At 30.3% G+C, this 20319-nt stretch overlaps 1 protein-coding gene across 1 annotated transcript in view; it reads left to right on the forward strand.

The window, feature by feature from the left end:
* Nucleotides 1–10683, forward strand: part of LOC129958148 (alpha-mannosidase 2x-like) — a 52465-nt gene extending 41782 nt beyond the window's left edge. Inside the window, exon 22 of the mRNA XM_056070372.1 lies at nucleotides 7687–10683. Coding sequence (XP_055926347.1) covers nucleotides 7687–7839 — 153 coding nt within the window. The 3' untranslated portion in view covers nucleotides 7840–10683. The remainder of the gene's footprint in view (nucleotides 1–7686) is intronic.
* Nucleotides 10684–20319: the final 9636 nt, after the last annotated feature.

Genomic DNA, 20319 nt, shown 5'->3' on the forward strand with positions numbered 1-20319 from the left:
TGTAATAGGAAATCTCATCGCATTAAAAGAGTGCTTAAGATTTATTTTTTTAAAATTATTATTTTTAGTACACTTTAGATGTAAATATGTAATAACACTAAAAATATTGTTTTCTTGCAGTGATATCTTCTCTATCCATAATGTTCATAAACATTCAAATCAAACTAATCACTAAAATCGATTTGATTCAAACAGTGATCCACTAACAGAAAGAAAAAAAAATGTAATGAATATAAAATAAAATTGCAAACCTCAGCCCATTAACTTTTACTACATTCTAGCATTAAAAAAATGCTAATAAAATGTGGGGTTAAGATCCCAGTACTAATTTTTATTCATACATAATTAGTTTTATGTTCCCATCAATAAATTAGTCATTTTAATCTTTAAAAAATGTTTTGATACGCTCTAATGTAGAAGTGGTATTTTGCATCATATAATGATACAGACCAAAAGGGCGAGAGTATTTTTAACTCCAACCTGCATTATATGTGGAGATCTGGCATAATTTCTCTTTAGCTTCAAAATAACTCATAATAATTAATTTTAAATATAATAAAAGCCTTTTAAGTAGTAATTAACTCAAAAACATTTCAGCTTCTCAAGTTTTATTATTCCAGTAATGACTCTAATTTTTCTCTCATTATTAAAAATTTGGTACAATATTTGTAAAAATAAATTTTTAAAAAATCGTTCTCAATATCTTATATTAACCATCAAAAGATTATTAGCATTTGTTTCTGTTTTATAAGTCTCTTGAGATTTAATTGCACTGTGATCTAATTCTAAAAAAAAATATTGTTATGCTTCATTCTAGATTTTAGTATATACATTTGTACTATTTTGAATTTGAATAGAATTTAATAAAAATCTTAATCTTATGGGTATTTTTTAATACTTATAAAATATTTCAATTATTAATCAAACAAGGCTACAGTAATTTATAAATGCCTTATATTGTATTATGATAACATTTGTAAAATAATACTTATTAAAAGGAAATAACTAAATCAAGAAACTCATGAAAAGTTTTCTTGATTAGTTAATTTTCTTAAAAATAAACATAGCTTCTACAGTAAATAATTTTACGAGAAGAAATAATTTATGAAACATTGTGGACACAAGAGAAACATGAAAAAAATAAATCCTGTGTTTATTTTTATGAACCTCTTCTAATTCAGAGAGAAGGGGGGGGGGTCGTTTATTTTTTACGACAGTACACTGAAGAATATTAGAGCTTCCATTGGCTTCAGGTGAAGAATTTTTGGTGAAATATTTTCCCATTGATTTTTTTTCTTTTCTTCACATCCGCTTCTATGACCAGAAGCTACTTTTGTTGTACTTATTCGGGATGCTTCATACTCATGTGTCTTTCAGCAGAATCAGTGCCAAAGTATTCTTACAAACAAAAGTACGGTGTATCGATCGCACCTAGTTGGCGTGTCATTTTAAGGAAATGAACGTATGCTTTATAATGGTGACTATATAAATGAATGTAGAAATTAAATTCAGAAGATTTTATAAAAGAAACTTTTTAGAATTCCAGAATAATTTATTAAAAAATATTAAATTGAATCAAAACTTCGATTTTTTTTTTAAAAAAAAAGTATATGTGTGTAAAAGAATTTTATTAATAAGGATTGCAACAATTGGCAGCAGTTCAGATTTGCTCTGAGTTTGAGGTAAATAAGTACGCGTGCATGAACAAAAATTTACTATTGTTCAGACACGATTAATATAGAATGCGGAAAGATATGATTTTTTTTTAAGAAGGCTGGAGAACAAATGTGCAAGTTATTCCTTCATGTAATATCTAGTAAAGTATGAAAAATGTACGACATAAACATTAGATTCTTTATATTTAGTCTAATATACATGTAATGATATCTCATAATTTAAATCTTAATTGATTTCTTAATTTTGATTTTCAGTTAGCCCATGTTACCTCATTCTTAAATGTTCTCTTATTTCCTAATTCAACCCCTCCCCCCATATTTTTTTTTATTTCATTATTTCTAACACACTCTACAAAATTGCTGACTTCTTAGTTTCCCATGCCATGAGCAAAAGGATAAGGATAACAATCCTTAACGTGTACGGCATTCTTTCAAAGATACCTATGATTTCCTTTCCTAAGATGACAGATCTCAAAGAAATCCGTATCATAATCTTATAGTAAAATCACTGAAGGGAAAATTTGTCTTTTTACTCTTGTGTTCTGGGACGAATGAACACGTTCTGCCTTTGTCCCTGTGTACAATTGATGGCTCTTTGTGCTGAAAATAAATTGAAAAAACTTATTCCAAAACTTGCTTCTTTTTGACCACGCATCTGCAAAATTGTTATATATATAGATATAAACTTAAAAACCAATGCATTTTATTCAAAAGCAGTTAAATCTTGAATTGCAATTTGAAAGGCGTATTCTTATCGTTAAGTATGTTTTTCCCTCTCAGCTATTGTAAATTAACATCTCCACACATACACACACGCAGTGTTTTTTCTTCAGTTGCATGTATTGTTTTTTCTTAATGTGTTATATATGCATATCTATTTTAATCATTTTATTAAGACGCCTTTATTCAAAATTTATTAAAAATTTAGAAGAACTTGGAATTATATAATTCTTGTCCTGAAGAGTAATTGAAAGAAGGGGGGGGAGATAACCTTCCCGATTGTATTTTTATAGTACTGAATGTGGAAACTGTAAATTTGGGGTTACTAATTTGTATAACAAGCTTAATGCATTCTTGGATATGCTGCTGTAGAGCTTAAAAGCTACTATATCACATATACTTATCTTTTGTCATCAATTGCAGTCGGTAATATTTCACTAATGAAATAATTATAGCCTCATAAATTAGATTGCCCAAAACAGATATTTTATTGTTAAATAAACTTAATTTACAATTACACTGTTTACTTCATTTATTTATAATGAATTTACATAATTTTACCACAGTAATGTGACTCTTTGCCCGCATATTACAAAAGAATGTCGACAATAGTTGCCTATGTTTTATTAAACTTATTTTAACCATTAACCAGATTTTAAACAGAGAATTAGCATAACAAAATAAACATAATGGATTAGAAAAACTTACTAATTCATTGTTGCGGAAGTAACAATTAAATTAACAAAGTGATGATTGTTATCTGAACTATTTAGTGAATTCTTAACCAGGGAAAACAAAGCTTAACTACGAATGATGTAAATGCTTCGATTTTCCTAATAATTCCGTCGATAGGTGATCAAAATAGTGATGAAATTTTTTCATATATCATAATGATATCTTAGCAGAAAGACGAAGCTGGCAAAAATGCAACATGCTATTCACTTGCCACCTAGTCGGTTATTCTGCCAAATATATTGCAATTGATAAACTGAATGGTGTTTGAATCATGCGACATCTTGTTCATTTGTCATCTCGTCGATCAGTCTGTCAAAGGTAGTGCAAATTATTGGAATAAACGATATTTGAAATTTGTCTGCTTAACGTCGACATCCATCGCGTTCATTTCTGAATCCACCAGTCAAAAATTATCAGCAAAAGGCTACATCTTAATGACTTACACTCTGTTGACTATTTTGTAAAATTGATTCGGCCGTTTTAAATTGTTACTTGGATATTTCAAATGTTAACATTATATTAAGATGGTTTATAAATTATCATATTCGTTAATGCCCAGCTCATCACATCTGCTCCGAAACAGGAAAGGCTTCTGCCGATGAAATTCTCAATCTCTAGCTGATGGGGAGGAGCGACTACCGACGAGGGGGTTAATTGCCTTCCTACTAACGCCGTCTTTTTTGTATAGTCAGCAAAGTATTGTCTACCTATAGTAGAGTGACTGCTAGATTTAGTGGGATAGATTACTGTGCCTTTAGCGACGAAATGAGGAAGTTGCAAACAATAACTAAAAAAAAAAGGATATCGGCCGAAATTTCCATTTACAAAAATGTACGCTATACCATAATGAAAACGCAAGAAAAAGTTCATAGTTATCTGTGCAATTGGCAGAGTTATTTGCGATTAGAATTATTGAACTAATTATTAAATTTGTCTAAAATTGAAAATGTATCCTCAGATTCTCTCCCCCTCCCTTTCGAGTGCGTTTATCAGATTTTTTTTTATTATTATTATTATTTCTTCATTGTTTAGATTTCATTTAGCTGTTGCTTAATCCGGAAAAATTGTTTGTTAATACCAGAGAATACATTTCTCAATTTTTGATGAATCCTTTTTCAAGTCATGGAAAGTTCATAATTTTAACCCAAATATCGCCGCCAGTTTTATTGATAACTCCATGAAACTTATTCCTGTGCTTTTATTATGTTATAGCGTATATTTTTCTTATTAGATTTTTTGGTCGATCTCTTTTGTTTTAGTTATTTTTTGCGACTTCCTAATTTAGCGGCTAGGTGCGCTGTAATTTGTTTCAATAAATGCAGTATAGTCACTTTTTTATAAGTACACGTTACTTCCCTAGTTATATGAGACACTGTTTTGAATTTAAAGGGCTTTAAAGGAGTTTACCGATCTTTCTGTATATGTGCATATAATCTTTGTATATTTATCTATGGTATGTGGTTTTATCAATTTAACTGGCTATTTGTATATGAATACTTTTATTTGAATATCGTTTTTGCTTATTTAGGAAATAATTAAAATAGGAGAAGTTTCAAATATTTCATATACATATGTACTAGGTGCCCCATTAAGACTGCGTAAATTCTACACAGCCAGATTCCGTGTTTCGAGTACATAAAAATTGCCCGAAGAACTGTACTTCTACGATCCTTTATTTTCGAAGAGAAATATTACATCATGTCCAGTGTATGAAAATAAATGCTATTGGTATCGTTTGGTTAATATCGGTAGTTGCATATGTTTACATATGAGGATGTAAAAATATGCAAAATATCCACCGGACATATCGAGGCGTACATGCAAGTGTCGAGAAATATCTGACAGCTCACGTTGTAACAACGTTATATCCACAAAAATACATGCTGCATGAAGACGAACAGCTAAGAAGTCGCTTTCTGCTGTTACAATTCCCGAACGGGAATTCCTTTAGATGGCCTATGGAGAGAAAAATGTTGAAAGTGTCAGATCTCCTTGTCCAGTCCAGGCACATCTATATCCAGCCAATCAAATCACATGCAAGAGAGCTGAAATACAGCAGAGTTCCATCATGCTGGATCCATAGGTCATATATTGTCGCTAAGGGTATGCCATCCAGGAAATCTATTAATACATCACGGTGAAATAAGTGCTTAGTGTACTGCCCTGCACATTTACAAACCAACGGGTCTCGTGTCTTTCCGAGCAGAGTGCATAAGGATTGAAATCTTATGGACCCTATATGTCTATTGTGATTGACGTGATTCCACGTGTGAAGCATACTTCATCCGTCCGCGAGATATGTGCAATGAAAACAGTATTGACTTCACGTTGTTGCCTTAATCGTTTACAAAAGTTAATGCATCGTTGAAAGCCATTTAGGTGTGTGTTTTGCATGGTTATATGTCCTTCGGCTAGTAATAGCCAGTGAACTTGTACTGTTACTCGTATTCAGTTCCCTGACGAGTGTGTGTGTGCTCATATCGGGGATTTCTTTCTCCAGCCGCAGTATTGCATCGTTCTGTGCTATCTGAAGCTCCTTGCGTGTTCTTTCACCCTTATTGTGGAAATTGTGTGTCTTATCGACGCTTCCAGTTTTCTCAATCAGTCATTCAATCTGCGGATGATTTTGGCTTCAGGAGAACGGCGCAGTGAATAGCGACCGGCATACTTCTGAGTGGTTCTTAAGGTACTAACATTATATTGACCGAAGATAAAGTACATTTCGCAATACATTATCGCCATGCGAAGAATACAGGTAGATATAAGATGTAACCTTTTAAATACGATTGAAATGGCGACATAATCATTCCACGCGCATGATTCCTCGATTTTCAGCATGGAAATTTTGAGCAAAATATACAAATATCGAGGCTCATATTTCCAATAAATTTTTTTCGTTCACCAGATATGACATTTTTCTCGAAAAATTATGAGTTATAAAAGTACAATTCTTAGGACATTTTTTGTGTACTCCCAGCGAGGAATCTTTCTATACAAAGTTTGGACGGTATGTCTTGTATACAATAGTGATTTGTCAAATCTATAAAAAGCAATACTGCAAGAAATATTTAAAATATTGCCTTCTAATTTCTAAGAACTAAAATGTTTGCATTCGATATTTGATTTTCTAGGTTTTCTAAATGAACAAGCTTGAATACTTATTTAATTTGCTTCATTCTGAGTTAATCTAGTTTTAAAAAACACGGCAAAATATATTTTTCACTCATAAGAATAATTGTCTTAATCTATTTATTATAAGCAAAGAAAAGAAATTAAAACCATAGAAAACATTTTAATTTTACACAATACAAAATCATTTGAATATAAAGGTAAAATTATTCAAAAAAGAAATTTTTTTAAAAAATGGAGGGAATTGTTAGAAAGTTTTATTTCTATAATAGAGAAGGCTGCTTATATCTGTTCTGTTGTTCCTTATTTATGTATCATTTCAACATGCTCGCTGACTATTTTTTCGGCCAAGGAACAGGTCTTTTAGTTACTTCACTTTACAAGAAGCTCTTTCGAGTTAAATTAAGGTTTTTTTCCATTACCTAATTGTGATTGTAGGGAGTGGTTTAAAAATATTTTTACGTTAAATTGCATAAGATTATCCAGATTTAACAAAAAGGAAGGAATAACTTTTTTGAAAGTGATGTGCCCAATGGTTCTTTGGGCCTTAATGAAGCATTTAATTATCATTTTTATTTTATTCTTTCCTTTTTCGTGTAAAAAAAATTTCAGCTATAAAATTTAGTCAAATTTTTCTGATTATTCTATTTTGAGTGTATATAAGACATCAGCATTATTGTTTTTGAAGTAATTATTTTCATCTTTTTTCTGCTCAAAAGTAATTAAAAGTGCTTAATGTTATGAAAGGTTTATATTTCGCAAATAAAATGAAGACATCTTTAAATGTAATGTCCTTAATTATGCATACACTTTTGCTCTAAGTACATTGTCTTTTTTATTACAATGTTTCATTGTTGCTACCCTAAATGCTAATAAGGAAATGCATTTTTAAAAAAATGTTTTTGGCCATCAAAATAAGTAGCTGTCAGGATTTTTAACTCGTATTTTTACAAATCACTTGATTTTTCCTGCTTTTAAATTCTATAGAAGTTAGTTAAAATGACTATTTAACAGTTCGAAGAAAATTGCTAAAATTATAAGACTTGAAATGCTTTGTATATAGGTATCTTATAGTTGGTGATCTGTATATTTTTAAAAGTTCATAATTTACTTAAAATGATAAACTTTTTACTACTTTAAATGATAAAGGATAACAATATAATATATTCTTATTTGTTATCCTTTTGAAATCTGAAATTTTATATTAAATGCTTTAAATCTCTAACACTAATCACTTTTATTTCTTCAAAAATATTTATATTTTTGACGTTTTGCTTAGATTTCATTAAAATATTTGCTGTTTTAAGTATTTTTGTAAGTATTTTGTAGAACCTTTTTACTCAGAATTTGATAATTTCTCTCTATTTTTTTTTAATGTAAAATTGTTCTTGCTGAAGATTGACAGTTTTGTTCATTTTCTTTTCAGGTTTCCGTGTCAAATATGTTTCCTAATTTGTTTGGAAATACTGTTGAAGAAGTGTCACTTTCTTTAATGTATACTGGCAATAAATTTTCCAGGGATGCACATATTCAACTCCCAGCAATGGAAATTGTGACTTTAAAACTAAGCCAAAGATAACCCATTCAGTGCCTTATTATACTTAGATATTAAACCATGTGATACATATAGTACTAATTTATTCGCATTTTTTTAATACTCTTGATATCTCCTTAACTGAAACTCTAACTTCTTGAGTTAGAGTTTTTAGAATTGTTTGAAAGTGCAAAGACGTTTTAAAAACTAAGTGTAATCAAACCTCTTCTTAAGATCATCTGTTCGAGAGGTCGCCGCATTTTAAAAATAGTTTTATAAAAAATTTCAATTTAAATCATGTTTAAGTATGTTTTATCAAGGCAATATGAAATCAAAATATAAATAGAAAACTTTTTTGTAAAATTATTTTGATAATTCTGAGTGCTTATAGTTAATAAGTAGGACCATTTCAATGGATTTTCTGTAATAGTTTCTGAAAATCGTGTAAACGATCCTATTTCATTCTGCACATTTAATATTTATTTTGGACTTTATTCATCCATCTGAGAAGTTATAAATTTCAACGAATTTATAGGTGGTGCTAAAATAATTAAAAGAAACAACTCTGTGTGTTTGTGTTTTATGAAAAAAAAATTCATTATTATATGTTTGTATAATAATTATTCTTAATTTTGTATAATTTTCTTTATTTATATGTATCATTTATTTATTTTAATAGAAAATGCACACTACAGAATACATCTTAAGAACAACAAATAAATAAATAAATAAAAACTAGATGAAGTGAACCTTAAAAACATATAAGATATAACATTAAAGATAAATGTTAAATATATTAATTTTTAAAAGCATTGAGAAAACACAATTGAAATTTAAACGTGGAAATATTTCATTTTATTGCTTTTAAAAAACTTGCAACACCAAAGGACATATTAAATATATCGAGTTTTTCAAAAAAAACTTATTGAATACTACTTATAAAATGAGAATTTATCTACATTATTAAATTTAGCGAACGCATTCTCAATTAAGCTGTTGATTCTAAACGTTGTGAATTGAAATAGAATTTTAGAATGTTATTGTAGTCAAACATATTATTGATAAATAAAAAAAGAAAGCAAGAATGATCATGTTGGGATTTCATACTAGGAATGTCAAATACATTATATAGATAAACTGAAAATATCTCGTGAATTAAAATTATCTTTTTTGTAAAACTAATAGAACATAGTAGAATTTCGATTTTATTTTTAAAGTAATGTTCGCAAATGAGATAGCATATCCAAGATTAAATCGGAGAATAGTGAAGTACAGAACCCTCAAATTAGCTCATTAGAAAATTCTTTAGTTTTGTATATTACTATATAAATATTTAATAATTATATCTGATGTGCACTAAAGAACTAGAGTTTGAAAGATATCAATGGAACTATAGTTACTTAGTTGAACTACAACAAAACTACATTTGTCTTCTAAAATTCGATATTAAAAAATTCAAAGCATGTTAGGAGTTTTTGTTGAACTTACATAATCTGAAAAGATTGTTGCAGAATTATTAATTTTTATTTACTTTAAGATGTTTAAAGTTATTGTTGAAATTCATGTCAGTATCATAGAATTTAAAATTGATGGCTTGGTATAATATCCTTTTTAGGCCTTCAGGTAAGATCTTACATAGAGGTTTGTGTGTACATAATGAATTTGTTTAACCAGAATCTAGTCATTAATTGGACAGACCGTATTTAAAGTTACTACTCTGAATTCTAGATACTTCCAATTCTTATAAAGAAAATTTTTTAAATTACTAAGCATTAAATTTATTCTGAAAGACCTGTAGCCAAATATTTAAACAATTGTGTGCATTTGTTGAATGAATTCCTTGAAACAGCGTTCTTCATATTTCGTTTTTTAGTAAATTAATATATTTGCTATTTGTAATAATAAAACATGAAATTGCATCATTCCTAATTCAAATTTGTGTATCTTTTTCATGTTTATTGTCAGATACTGGAGTGTTATGACTACTTATTTGATGATAAATATTAATTTTTGTAAAATAACTAAAATACTAATGAAACTAAACTTTTTGAATTTTAATATGAAGAACTCTTTTTTCGAAATTGAATTATTTTCCATTGTAAAAATGCTTATAGAACATGTTGACTTTTTTTTAATTCGTCTGTGTGAAATTCTACTGCAATACAAATTTTGTGTAGAATTTTGAATTGGTAGGTCTGAAATAGACTTACAAACATTTCCATATTTGTACAAAACTTTTAAAAATTGGATGATGTTCATAATATTTAAATGTTATATTAACATTTTTATTGTTAACTTGTTAAGACATTTTTCTTATGGTGTATATAACTATTTAACTGATTTTAGACGATAGAAATTTGAATTTCAGATGTTCTCTTAGCATGAGAATTAAAAGTGCTTCATCTAAAGATTTTTGCACTTTTTCTGTAAGCTCTGAAATCTTTACAAATATCTGGTTAGATGACCAACAAAGAATTTCTTGTGTAAAATAGGTATGTGAGAAATATATAATTCGAATATCTATGCAATAATGTCTATGCAATTATTATCTATGCAATTAATAGCTATGCAATGCACTTGATAATATAATATATGCAGATTTCAAACTGCTATAAACTAACTGTGATGAACCTGCTAAGGTTACAGATTGTACTTGAATAGCGCCTTATTTATGAAATTCGAACAAACTAAGTACTTGTTTGATTATATATGAATTTCCTGACTATTTATTGTAACTATAAATAAAATTAAATTATTTGTTTTAATGTTTTGCTTTAAGACGGTTTTTCCTTTCTGCTTTATTAAAAAATTCTATATTTGCAAATTGCACTTTAACTATCCTAATCTTTGTTGTGAAATGTATAATATTATTGACAGAAAGCTTATTTATTTATGTAATGTATGTTTTATATTAAAGTTATTCTTATTTTTTCAAAAAAAATTAACACTGTTGAATTTTTTTTTCTCAATTGCAAAATAGCATAGAGGTAAAAATCTGTTTTACCTCTACCTCAGTAAAAAGGGGTTTGGGTATTGCTTTGGACTAAGCTTAATCATGAGTGTTTTCGTTACTTAACTGCGCTGTAATTATCAAGTATAGCTGAATATCTTTTTTAACATTGTAGTTTACATGCTGCGAAATTGTATGTCTTCATTATAATGAAAATTATTCCTTTAAGGTTGCCTTAATTTTTTCCTTGGGTAAATTTCTTATATAATTTGTAAATTGGAATAACTTAGACTTTCTGCATCCGTAAAGTATCTGTCTTCAGAACTATGCCGAGTGAAGGGGGGCAAAATTGGTTAAAAAATGGCCAAATTAGAGTAGTGTGCACTTCAAAACATGGGGTTACAAATGACACAAATAAATGTTCCAAAATGAATTATTGTGGAAGAGTTGGTGCTGCGAATGCTCCTTGATGAAAACATAATTCAGTAATTTAGTTTTTCAATTCCCATTCATATTATTGGGTGATAGGATTCCCATGGTCTTTGAATTTTATTTTGCTGTTCACAAAACCGAGGGAAAGTAATTGTTCTTTTTTTTTTTTTTTTTGTGTGTGTGTGTGTGTGTGTGTGTGTCCGTCCTTGAAAAATGAGCAAAATTTATTGGGTTTCCTATAAGTTTCTCATCGCCCTAGAAATAGTTTTAGCTATCTATATTTATATGAAGCATCGATTTCAGTTGTGTTGATTTGAAACATGAATATCAGGACTTAAAATATACCTTAATTCGTAGAATTTCGGATAAGTCTTTTCTCGACTGTGCGTTTGCAAGGAGAATGAATTGTTTCGATCCGAGGAGAGAGACCGAATTAAGCCCGTTCTTGCTTTAATTAGATGACAAAGATTTCTATTCTTGTAAATCGGTAGTCAGTCCCCCCCCCCAAAAAAAAAAGAAATGTGGCTGTATTTTAATAATATTTAATAAGTTTTTAAATGATACGACTTACCAATCAGTAGAACTTTACAATTTTGAAACATCCAAGAATCGAATTGATTTTTTTTTTCAAAATGGCTAAAAAGATAAGTCTTATCTGTGTCAAGTAATTAAGATTTTGTGGAAACTAGTTCATGACCAGACAGAATGTGAAAAGAGATTTTCTATAAATATAAATATAGAGGCTGAAAACCTTGAAGAAACATGTTGCAAAACGTTTGGTTTTAAATAAATTTTAAAAAATATGATGATTCAAATTTTCAAATAGCAAAAGTAATTGAATTATTTGTCAAAAAAATTGTCTGATCTAAATATGCAGGAAGTATGAACTATAAACATTACAATTTCAAAATGATGAAAAAATATAAGAAAAGGAAATTATCGCAGATGAATTAAATGATTTAAAATTCAAAAAGGGGGTGAAAATTGGAGAGGCGATTTCAAAGTGCAGATATCTACGAATGAATTAATTGGAAGGGCAAAGAATAAAGATTTTCAATGTAGCGTAGAAACAAATAGTTTTAGGTTAAATAAGTAAGCAATAAGTTAAAAATTCTTTTAAAATTAACATTTATTAAATAAATTTTGTTTCAGCTAAAATGTGGATGTGTTTGTGAAATGATATTAGTTTTTTTGTGATAATAGTTTGCAAGACTAGCATTTAGTAGCAGCCGTATAGTGGCTAACAGTATGGATGCTTGCAATGAAGCCAACTTAGAACTGCAAGTCTTGATTAGTGAAAATTAATTTAAATTTGTCATTTTATTTTTATGTTTAAAATGTGTAATTTTATAGTTCTTGAATTTTTCCTACTTCAGTGCGTGAGAGAATCCTGGTGTGATTCAGAAAATTTCTGCCAGATTCTGATAGCTTGTGCTAATTATTGTGAAAACGCTGAATCACTGTTATCAACCTTTAGCGGTTTTCTTAAAGGTGGTACTTTCATCAGTGTTTGTCTTTTCACCATCAACATCGATTGGAGAATAAAAAGTACATTTTCGGTATTTAATGCTTTTTCTTTTACATCCGCAAAGGCAAGAATGCTTTTCAAACAGCTAAAAATATATATGATGTTAAGTGACGCTTGCCTCGAGACCTAGAATCATTTACTGTGATCGTTTATTTCTATTGTTCGTAGTTCGGTTTTTCTACAGTCACATCATCAATATAATCAACGCCTTCATTTTCATTATCGTTCAACATTATTAAAAACGGAAGTATCCGTTTTTAATAATGTTGAGTCACTTAAATGAGCAAGAATAACATCGCAATATATTTTCTAAATCAGAAAGAAAGAAGAAGGGGGGGGACGCAGCAAATACAAACAGCAGTTAAAAATAATCAAAATGAAATTCTTCAGTTACGTTTTGTTTAGTTTCTTTCAAATTGAAATCTGGTGGAAATGCGAGATGATTTGTAGTTCAAGTAGAAAGATACGTTTTCTGTTCAAAAACGCATCAAGAATTATTTGGTAATAGTATGAATCAACCACTCTTAAATAAGCGATCATTTTTATTTATTGAAAATGACGTATCGCAGGTGTTAAATTATGAAAAATTTATGGATATGTTATTCCAGTTGAAGGCAAGAAAAGTAATATTTTATTCTTTTCAAGTATTTCAATATATGTTTATATGTAATTTTTTCTTTCGTTTTTCCGCATTCACTTTTTTTTTCTTTTTTTGTCATTTTAAAAGTATCCTTTAAATTGTACTTAAAAGAACTTTTATATCCCCACTAAAATGTAATATAATTTCTATCGTATTGATCAAAAATGTTAATTTTACTTTATCAGAAATATGCTATATAAATATGATTGAATTTAAGATATCAATTATTTTATTGTATACTTTTGTTTAAATATATTAAATTGATACTCACTGTTTTGTTTTACAATTTATATTACATTATTATGTAGGGGAAAAGGATAAGTCTTCTTGAAGTGACCAAAAGATACAACAAACTTGTTCTTTTAATGGAGTTAGTAAAGGAGGGAGATGCCCGGACTTTCCTGTTTCTTGGACCGGGATCTCCATTAGTCATAATCTGAAGTTTAACCTTTACTTATTTTGTTAAAAAAGATTTCGGGGAAAACTGTGATTCAAAACAGAAACAGATTTGTGAACTAAGGATCTATCTAATGACGCTGGTTTGGTGGAGGGGAAGCAGGTAGGTCGATTAATAAATGTTATTAGCCTAATTGTCAAATAAATGAATTTTTTTTAAAAAAACTATGAATTATGAAATATTAGCATTCTGTCAAGTCTCACTGCTCAGGTTCCTATCTGTTTTAGTATTTTTATCTTGTTATTACAGTATTATTGACATCGAGCCCCTGCTTAAATAAAATTGAATATAGGCGTACTTGCTACATAGCCATTGAACAATAATAAACAAAACAAAAATGCATTTCCACAAAGTTACTAAATTAAAAAAAAATAATTTAAAATAAATCTTAATATGTAGATTAAGTTCAAAATATGTTGCAATGATTAGCTTAATTGACCAGTTGTGAAAAGAGGGGCTACATAATAAACACTGAGTAGAACTAATCCGACATTGATTCAAAAATAGCAAGGATGATTCCATAAAAAAATGACGTTTCATTTTACTCCCCAATATTCGTTCAAGGTCCCTTCTAAAGTCCTTCTAGATTGCCTCATCATGGCGGATAGATATGTTCCTCCGCGGAATAGGTGAAGGACGCCAAGAGATACGTATTCCTGGTAGGGTCTAGAGATGCATAATCCACGATTTTTTGAATAACAAATAATATTGCTATTGTTATTTTTAAATATGCGTTCCAAATATCTGCTATTTCAATCATATTATTAATTAAAAATTATTACTTAATATTAAATTTATTAATTGTAATTAATACTTAATTTGCTAATTTAATTAACGTGTGATTGAATTAATTTATCTGTTTCAGCTTACTTCTTAAATTTTAATTTTTTTTCTCAAAACTATTTATTTAATTTATTTATTAGAGTGAACCATTTTCTGGAAAAGATGAGTTAACAATATATGTCATTTCTTTAAAATGTTTACTTTAGTCCTATATTCTACCAATAGATGGCGCCAGCAGTAAACAGTGTACATGTAATTAAAGTCAATCATGTCACGAGCAATTAAAAATGATCTGTATGGAATAGTGCATCATCAAATACGAATATCGGTCACTCCCGTAAAGTGGAGCACTTTCCAGTGAAATCATCGCTCCGATAAATTTCGGTGATATGTAATTCAATGATACGATACGATACGATAATTCCAATAACCGGTCCGTTCACTTTTCAATCCAATCACAGATTACTTTCGAGAGCTTCCATTGGACAGATCGTATCGATTGTTACTTTCCAGTGAAGTCACCGCTTCGGCAAATTTCAGTGATATCGTATCGATTGTTACTTTCTATCGTGATCCAAAACCTGTAATCGAAATATCATCAGTAAGATCGTATCAAGGATTTGAATCACAACCCTCTTTGAAAAGTATTGATCACTTGTATTTGTGATTTTTTGATATCGGTTACGTAATAACCGCTCTGAAAATATTCGTCATCCCTAGTAGGGTCATCTAAGGCTTGAAGGTTATTCCACTCTGTCCAATTAAAGCGAGCAGGCATTTTGTAGCCCGTCAATAAAAACACCAAAATATCAAAGTTCGGAAATAATTAGTGGAAAGCTGAATTTATCCCATTGATACCACTACTAGAGGAGCATTTTTACAAATTTAAAGTTTACCCCCAAAACGATTCATGTGTTGTCTTATGTGAACTTATCAGTTATATATTCAACCAAAATATCGGCAAGAAAGCTTTTAGAGGTATTATTTGAGAAGTAAACCCTAAGACATTTCCCATTAATGTTATGTGGCTTGCTAGCTCAAACACTCGGCCAGGATAGAATGGGTTCATGACTTCTATAATAAATACTAGAAAAAAAGAATGAAGCGACATATTAGGAATACTCTTCGTAAACTTGAACCTAGCAATCCGTCTGTAATTTTTTCTGCTCTTATCTGTGCTTCGTAATAGTGCAAGAAGATAAGCCCCGTGGCTGTATAGTGACATTCGATCAACCATTGTTTCTAAAGTTTTCTGAAGTCTTAGCATCAGCAAAATTAATAATGATATACTAGAAGTATTGAGACTTAGTGGTTTTCAGCTAGTTAATGGCAATTTATAGAAAATTCATTTAAAAAGTTACATGAATAAGCTTATCTAAATTAATAACAACACTCAATGAAAACTACAAACAACTTATCTAAATTGGATTCGAAAGAGCCGCCCTTTCTTGAATCAAATTAACCTAGGCAGATTCATTCTCCGAAGACTAAGGATAACGTTTGGCATCCATTATAGATCTGAATTCAAAAGGGGAGTGACGTCCAAATTTCCGCGCCAGTGTTGGTGTAGATTCGATCGGAAATGATTGGTGTTACGTAAGCATGTTGCCCCGCCTCTCACTTGTAACGCCCTCTAGCGGTATATGTAAAAAACGATCAGTCCTTGTAACATCATCGACGAAGCAGCAACGCCGAAAGGCAAGGCTCAATCCAACTCCCGAAAGCGGAGAAACAATAAAATCTTTAAAATACAAAAAAGGTCCGTCCTCATTATCGAACCTCTCCATTCTGGTCCTAGCGATCCGGAGACGAATTAGCGAAACTATGGAGAAAAATAAAACTCAAAAAGCCAAAGAGTTAAATAGAATCCGTGGAAGGATAAAGGCGAAACTAACAAGTGTTAAAAAGTTTGTTGAAAGTAGTTCAACGGTTGAAGAAGAAAATAAATTCATATTAAGCTGTCGACAAAAGCTGGCAATTGTGGAAGAAATAAAACAAGAATTAGAAATTTTATTCAAGGATTATTTAGAAATCGACGAAGATGAAACACTTAGCCAGAAGTGCGATCAAGAAATATTGGATATCGAAGAAGAAAGAAACGAATTAGAGGTAAGTTTGAAATGCTTACTCTCTAATTATAATGTTAACGAAAATGTAATCCATAATATAAATGATCAAAATTCAAATTTGAAAGCCTATATCAATCATATTGAATTAAAAACGAAACTTCCAGAAATTCCCTTACCGCTGTTTTACGGAAAAATGGAAGAATTCAGTAATTTCAAAAATCAATTTATGTGTCTAATAAACTATAATACCGAATTAACGAATGATCAAAAGTTATTTTATTTAAAAGCTGCCCTCCGTGGTGAAGCTAAATTTATAGAAACAAGTGACGATACATTTGAGTCACTGTTTGCAGCTCTCGAAGAACGCTTTGAAAATAAGCGAGCAGTTGTTGATATTTACATTCGAAATATGCAAAAACTAGAAAAATTAAATTTTGAGTCTGCAAAGGGCTTACGAAATATCACAGACACAATAAATAAAAGTCTGAGAGGTTTAAAAAGTTTGAATTTAGAATGTAATGACTTAACAAATGCTATATTAGTAAATATAATATTAGAAAGACTTGACAAAGAGAGTAGAAAGGCATATGAAATGTCCATCCAATCAAAACAAATACCTTCATTGAAGCAGCTATTGCAATTTTTAGAATCAAGAGCGATGGTACTCGATCAATTAGGGAAATACCCCACAAGTAACAAATTCCACAAGGAATTTCAAGGCGCAATAAATAAGCCGAAAAACTTTCTTCTCAATGCGAATAAACTAAGTAATGTAAAGCCATGTATTTTATGTAAATTGGAACATCCTTTACAAAGATGCTCTGAATTTTTAAAATTGAGTGTTACTAAAAGAATCGAGCTTTTAGAAAAATATAACATTTGCAAGAACTGTTTGAAATTGCATAAGCCACCCTGCAAATCCACATTCCTCTGCCGAAGCTGTCAAAAATCAGGCCATAATTCTTTGATACATCTGGATCCTAAACTCTTAAGTACGCGCCTAGCAGAGGTAACGCCCCCAGACGCGGGGGAGCAACTTTATGTAAACAATGAACCGTCTGGCTCGTCGAGGTTCCCCCAAAAACTGACCCCTGAGGCTGAGTCAGCGCTTGCAAGTAACTCGAAACTATCTTCAAACCTTCTATGCACCGCGCAGTTATTTATTGAAGACGCATTTGGTCAAAAAAATAAAAATAAAGGCCCTGTTGGATTCTGGAAGTTCGGTGAACATAATAACTTCAGATTTGGCCAGTTCTTTAGATTTGAAGCGGGAAAAGGTTAATGCATCCATCTCTGGTATTAACGGAGGAGAATTCTTCGTTAAAAATAAATTAACCACTACCATTTTTAATGAAGACAATGATTTTTCCAGAACTGTATCATTTTTAATTATGCCTAAAATTACGCATTTAACTCCTTCTAAAGAAATTGATATCTCAAAAGTTAACTTCCCAAGTGAGATAAAACTTGCGGATGATACTTTTCATATTCCTAGTAAAATTAATGCATTACTCGGATGTGAGTTGTTCTTTGATTTATTGAAGGCAGAAAAATTTAGATCATATGATAATTCACTCTTCTTACAAAATAGTGTGTTTGGATATTTAGTAACGGGAACAATCAACGGCAGAAATTCTCATTTCTTTTCTGGATTAATTTTTAAAAATGATAATCTGGAGAATTCTGTTAAAAATTTCTTTAACTTAGAATCTTTTCCTGGTGATAATACAGATGATTCAGTCGAATCAAAAACATATGAACAAACTTACTGTGAGGAACATTTTCTTTCCACTCATAAGAGGGATAGTACCGGAAGGTATATGTTGTTAAATTACCAATAGTTGAAGAAAAACGTTCTACACTAGGCGATTCAAGAGAAATGGCGGAAAGACGTTTAAATTTACTTTGGAAAAGATTAGATAAAAATAAAACAATGGCAATACAATACAAGGCTTTTGTGGATGAATATTTCCAGTTGAATCATAAGGAACGAATTTTAGATTCTCCTGAAATTGTCAATAGCGAATATTATATTCCTCATCATGCTGTGTTTCGCCCAGAAAGCACATCAACACCCTTGCGTGTCGTTTTTGATGCATCTGCAAATTCTAGCAGTGGAGTTTCACTTAATTCCATTTCATTGAACGGCGGAACAGTTCAACAGGAACTATTTTGCATCATTCCAAGATTCCGAACATATCAATTTGCATTTAGTGCAGATATAAAGAAAATGTATAGCCAAATTTTGGTCGCAGAAGCAGACGCAGACCTGCAAAAAATTCTGTGGAAATCTAATACATTTGCTCCTGTGGAAACATACAGACTACGGACTGTGACATATGGAACAAAATGTGCTCCATTTTTAGCCACCAGAACACTCAAGGCATTAGCTGAGAAAGAAAAAAGTGAATTTCCTCAATTTTTTTTTTTTCAGAATGGAGAGGTTCGATAATGATGACGGACCTTTTTTGTATTTTAAAGATTTTATTGTTTCTCCGCTTTCGGGAGTTGGATTGAGCCTTGCCTTTCGGCGTTGCTGCTTCGTCGATGATGTTACAAGGACTGATCGTTTTTTACATATACCGCTAGAGGGCGTTACAAGTGAGAGGCGGGGCAACATGCTTACGTAACATACTCCCGCCTTGAAATTGCACAATTTCAATATTCAGACACTATATGAATTTCACACATAACAATAAATTCGACAGAATTGTTACAAAAAATGAATAAATGTAAAAACAAATTTAAAAAATACTGAAATAATTCTTAAATATAAATTTACACAAAATAATACTGAAATAATTCTTATATATACACATTTATACAAATGAGTTAGTCTCTATATATTATTTACAATCATATACACATATAAATCCAATTAATTTTTTGGAAGTAAACATATTTGACTAATACCTCTTTTAATAACACCATTCAAAACTCTTATTAAAACAACTCTAGACTAAACCATCTGAACCTTTTATTAATTCTTGAATTCTACCCAGTCTCCAATTGGTTCATTTTCGAGGAACAAATATTTTGACAGGCGCTTTCTGATTTACGTTAAAAATGGCCGCCATCCATTTATGCGTTAGAAAATAGCTTTCCGATTGAAAAATCTAGAGATTGCCCTTACTAATCCTTCGTAATTTTCCCAGTGTGCTAATCGCTTTACCTTTCTCCCCCCTCACCATATAATCCGGACTGTAATTTTGTATTGCCATCTATTTTGCTCTTTATAAAATTCCCTAAAGGTTAAAATTTTCAAATCACCGGAGCACACGATTTTGATGGCCATTATCACCATGGCCTGATAAATTAAGCTTAAACCTTACGAAAGTTGATATACGTGGTTCCTAATTATTGACTTCCAAGAAAATTTCGTCCAAAATATTATATAGATTTACGATTCCGATGCGAAGATCGCAAATTAAATTTAATTTGTCCTTCTTTTTATATTTATATTCAAGTAAGTAAAAATTAGTGAAGGCGCTGATAGTAAACATAATTTAACTTTCTGCACCTTGATATCAACCAATTTTAATTGTAGATCTTTTTTCTAAATCTTTCATTGAGATAAAACTGAAGAATGAAGAGGTTGATTAGCTTTTTTGAGACATTTATATTTCTGTCTGTCTATGCATTTTAGATTTAATTTCAGACGGAAAG

Source organism: Argiope bruennichi, chromosome X1, assembly GCF_947563725.1.
Source record: "Argiope bruennichi chromosome X1, qqArgBrue1.1, whole genome shotgun sequence".
NCBI lineage: Eukaryota > Metazoa > Arthropoda > Arachnida > Araneae > Araneidae > Argiope > Argiope bruennichi.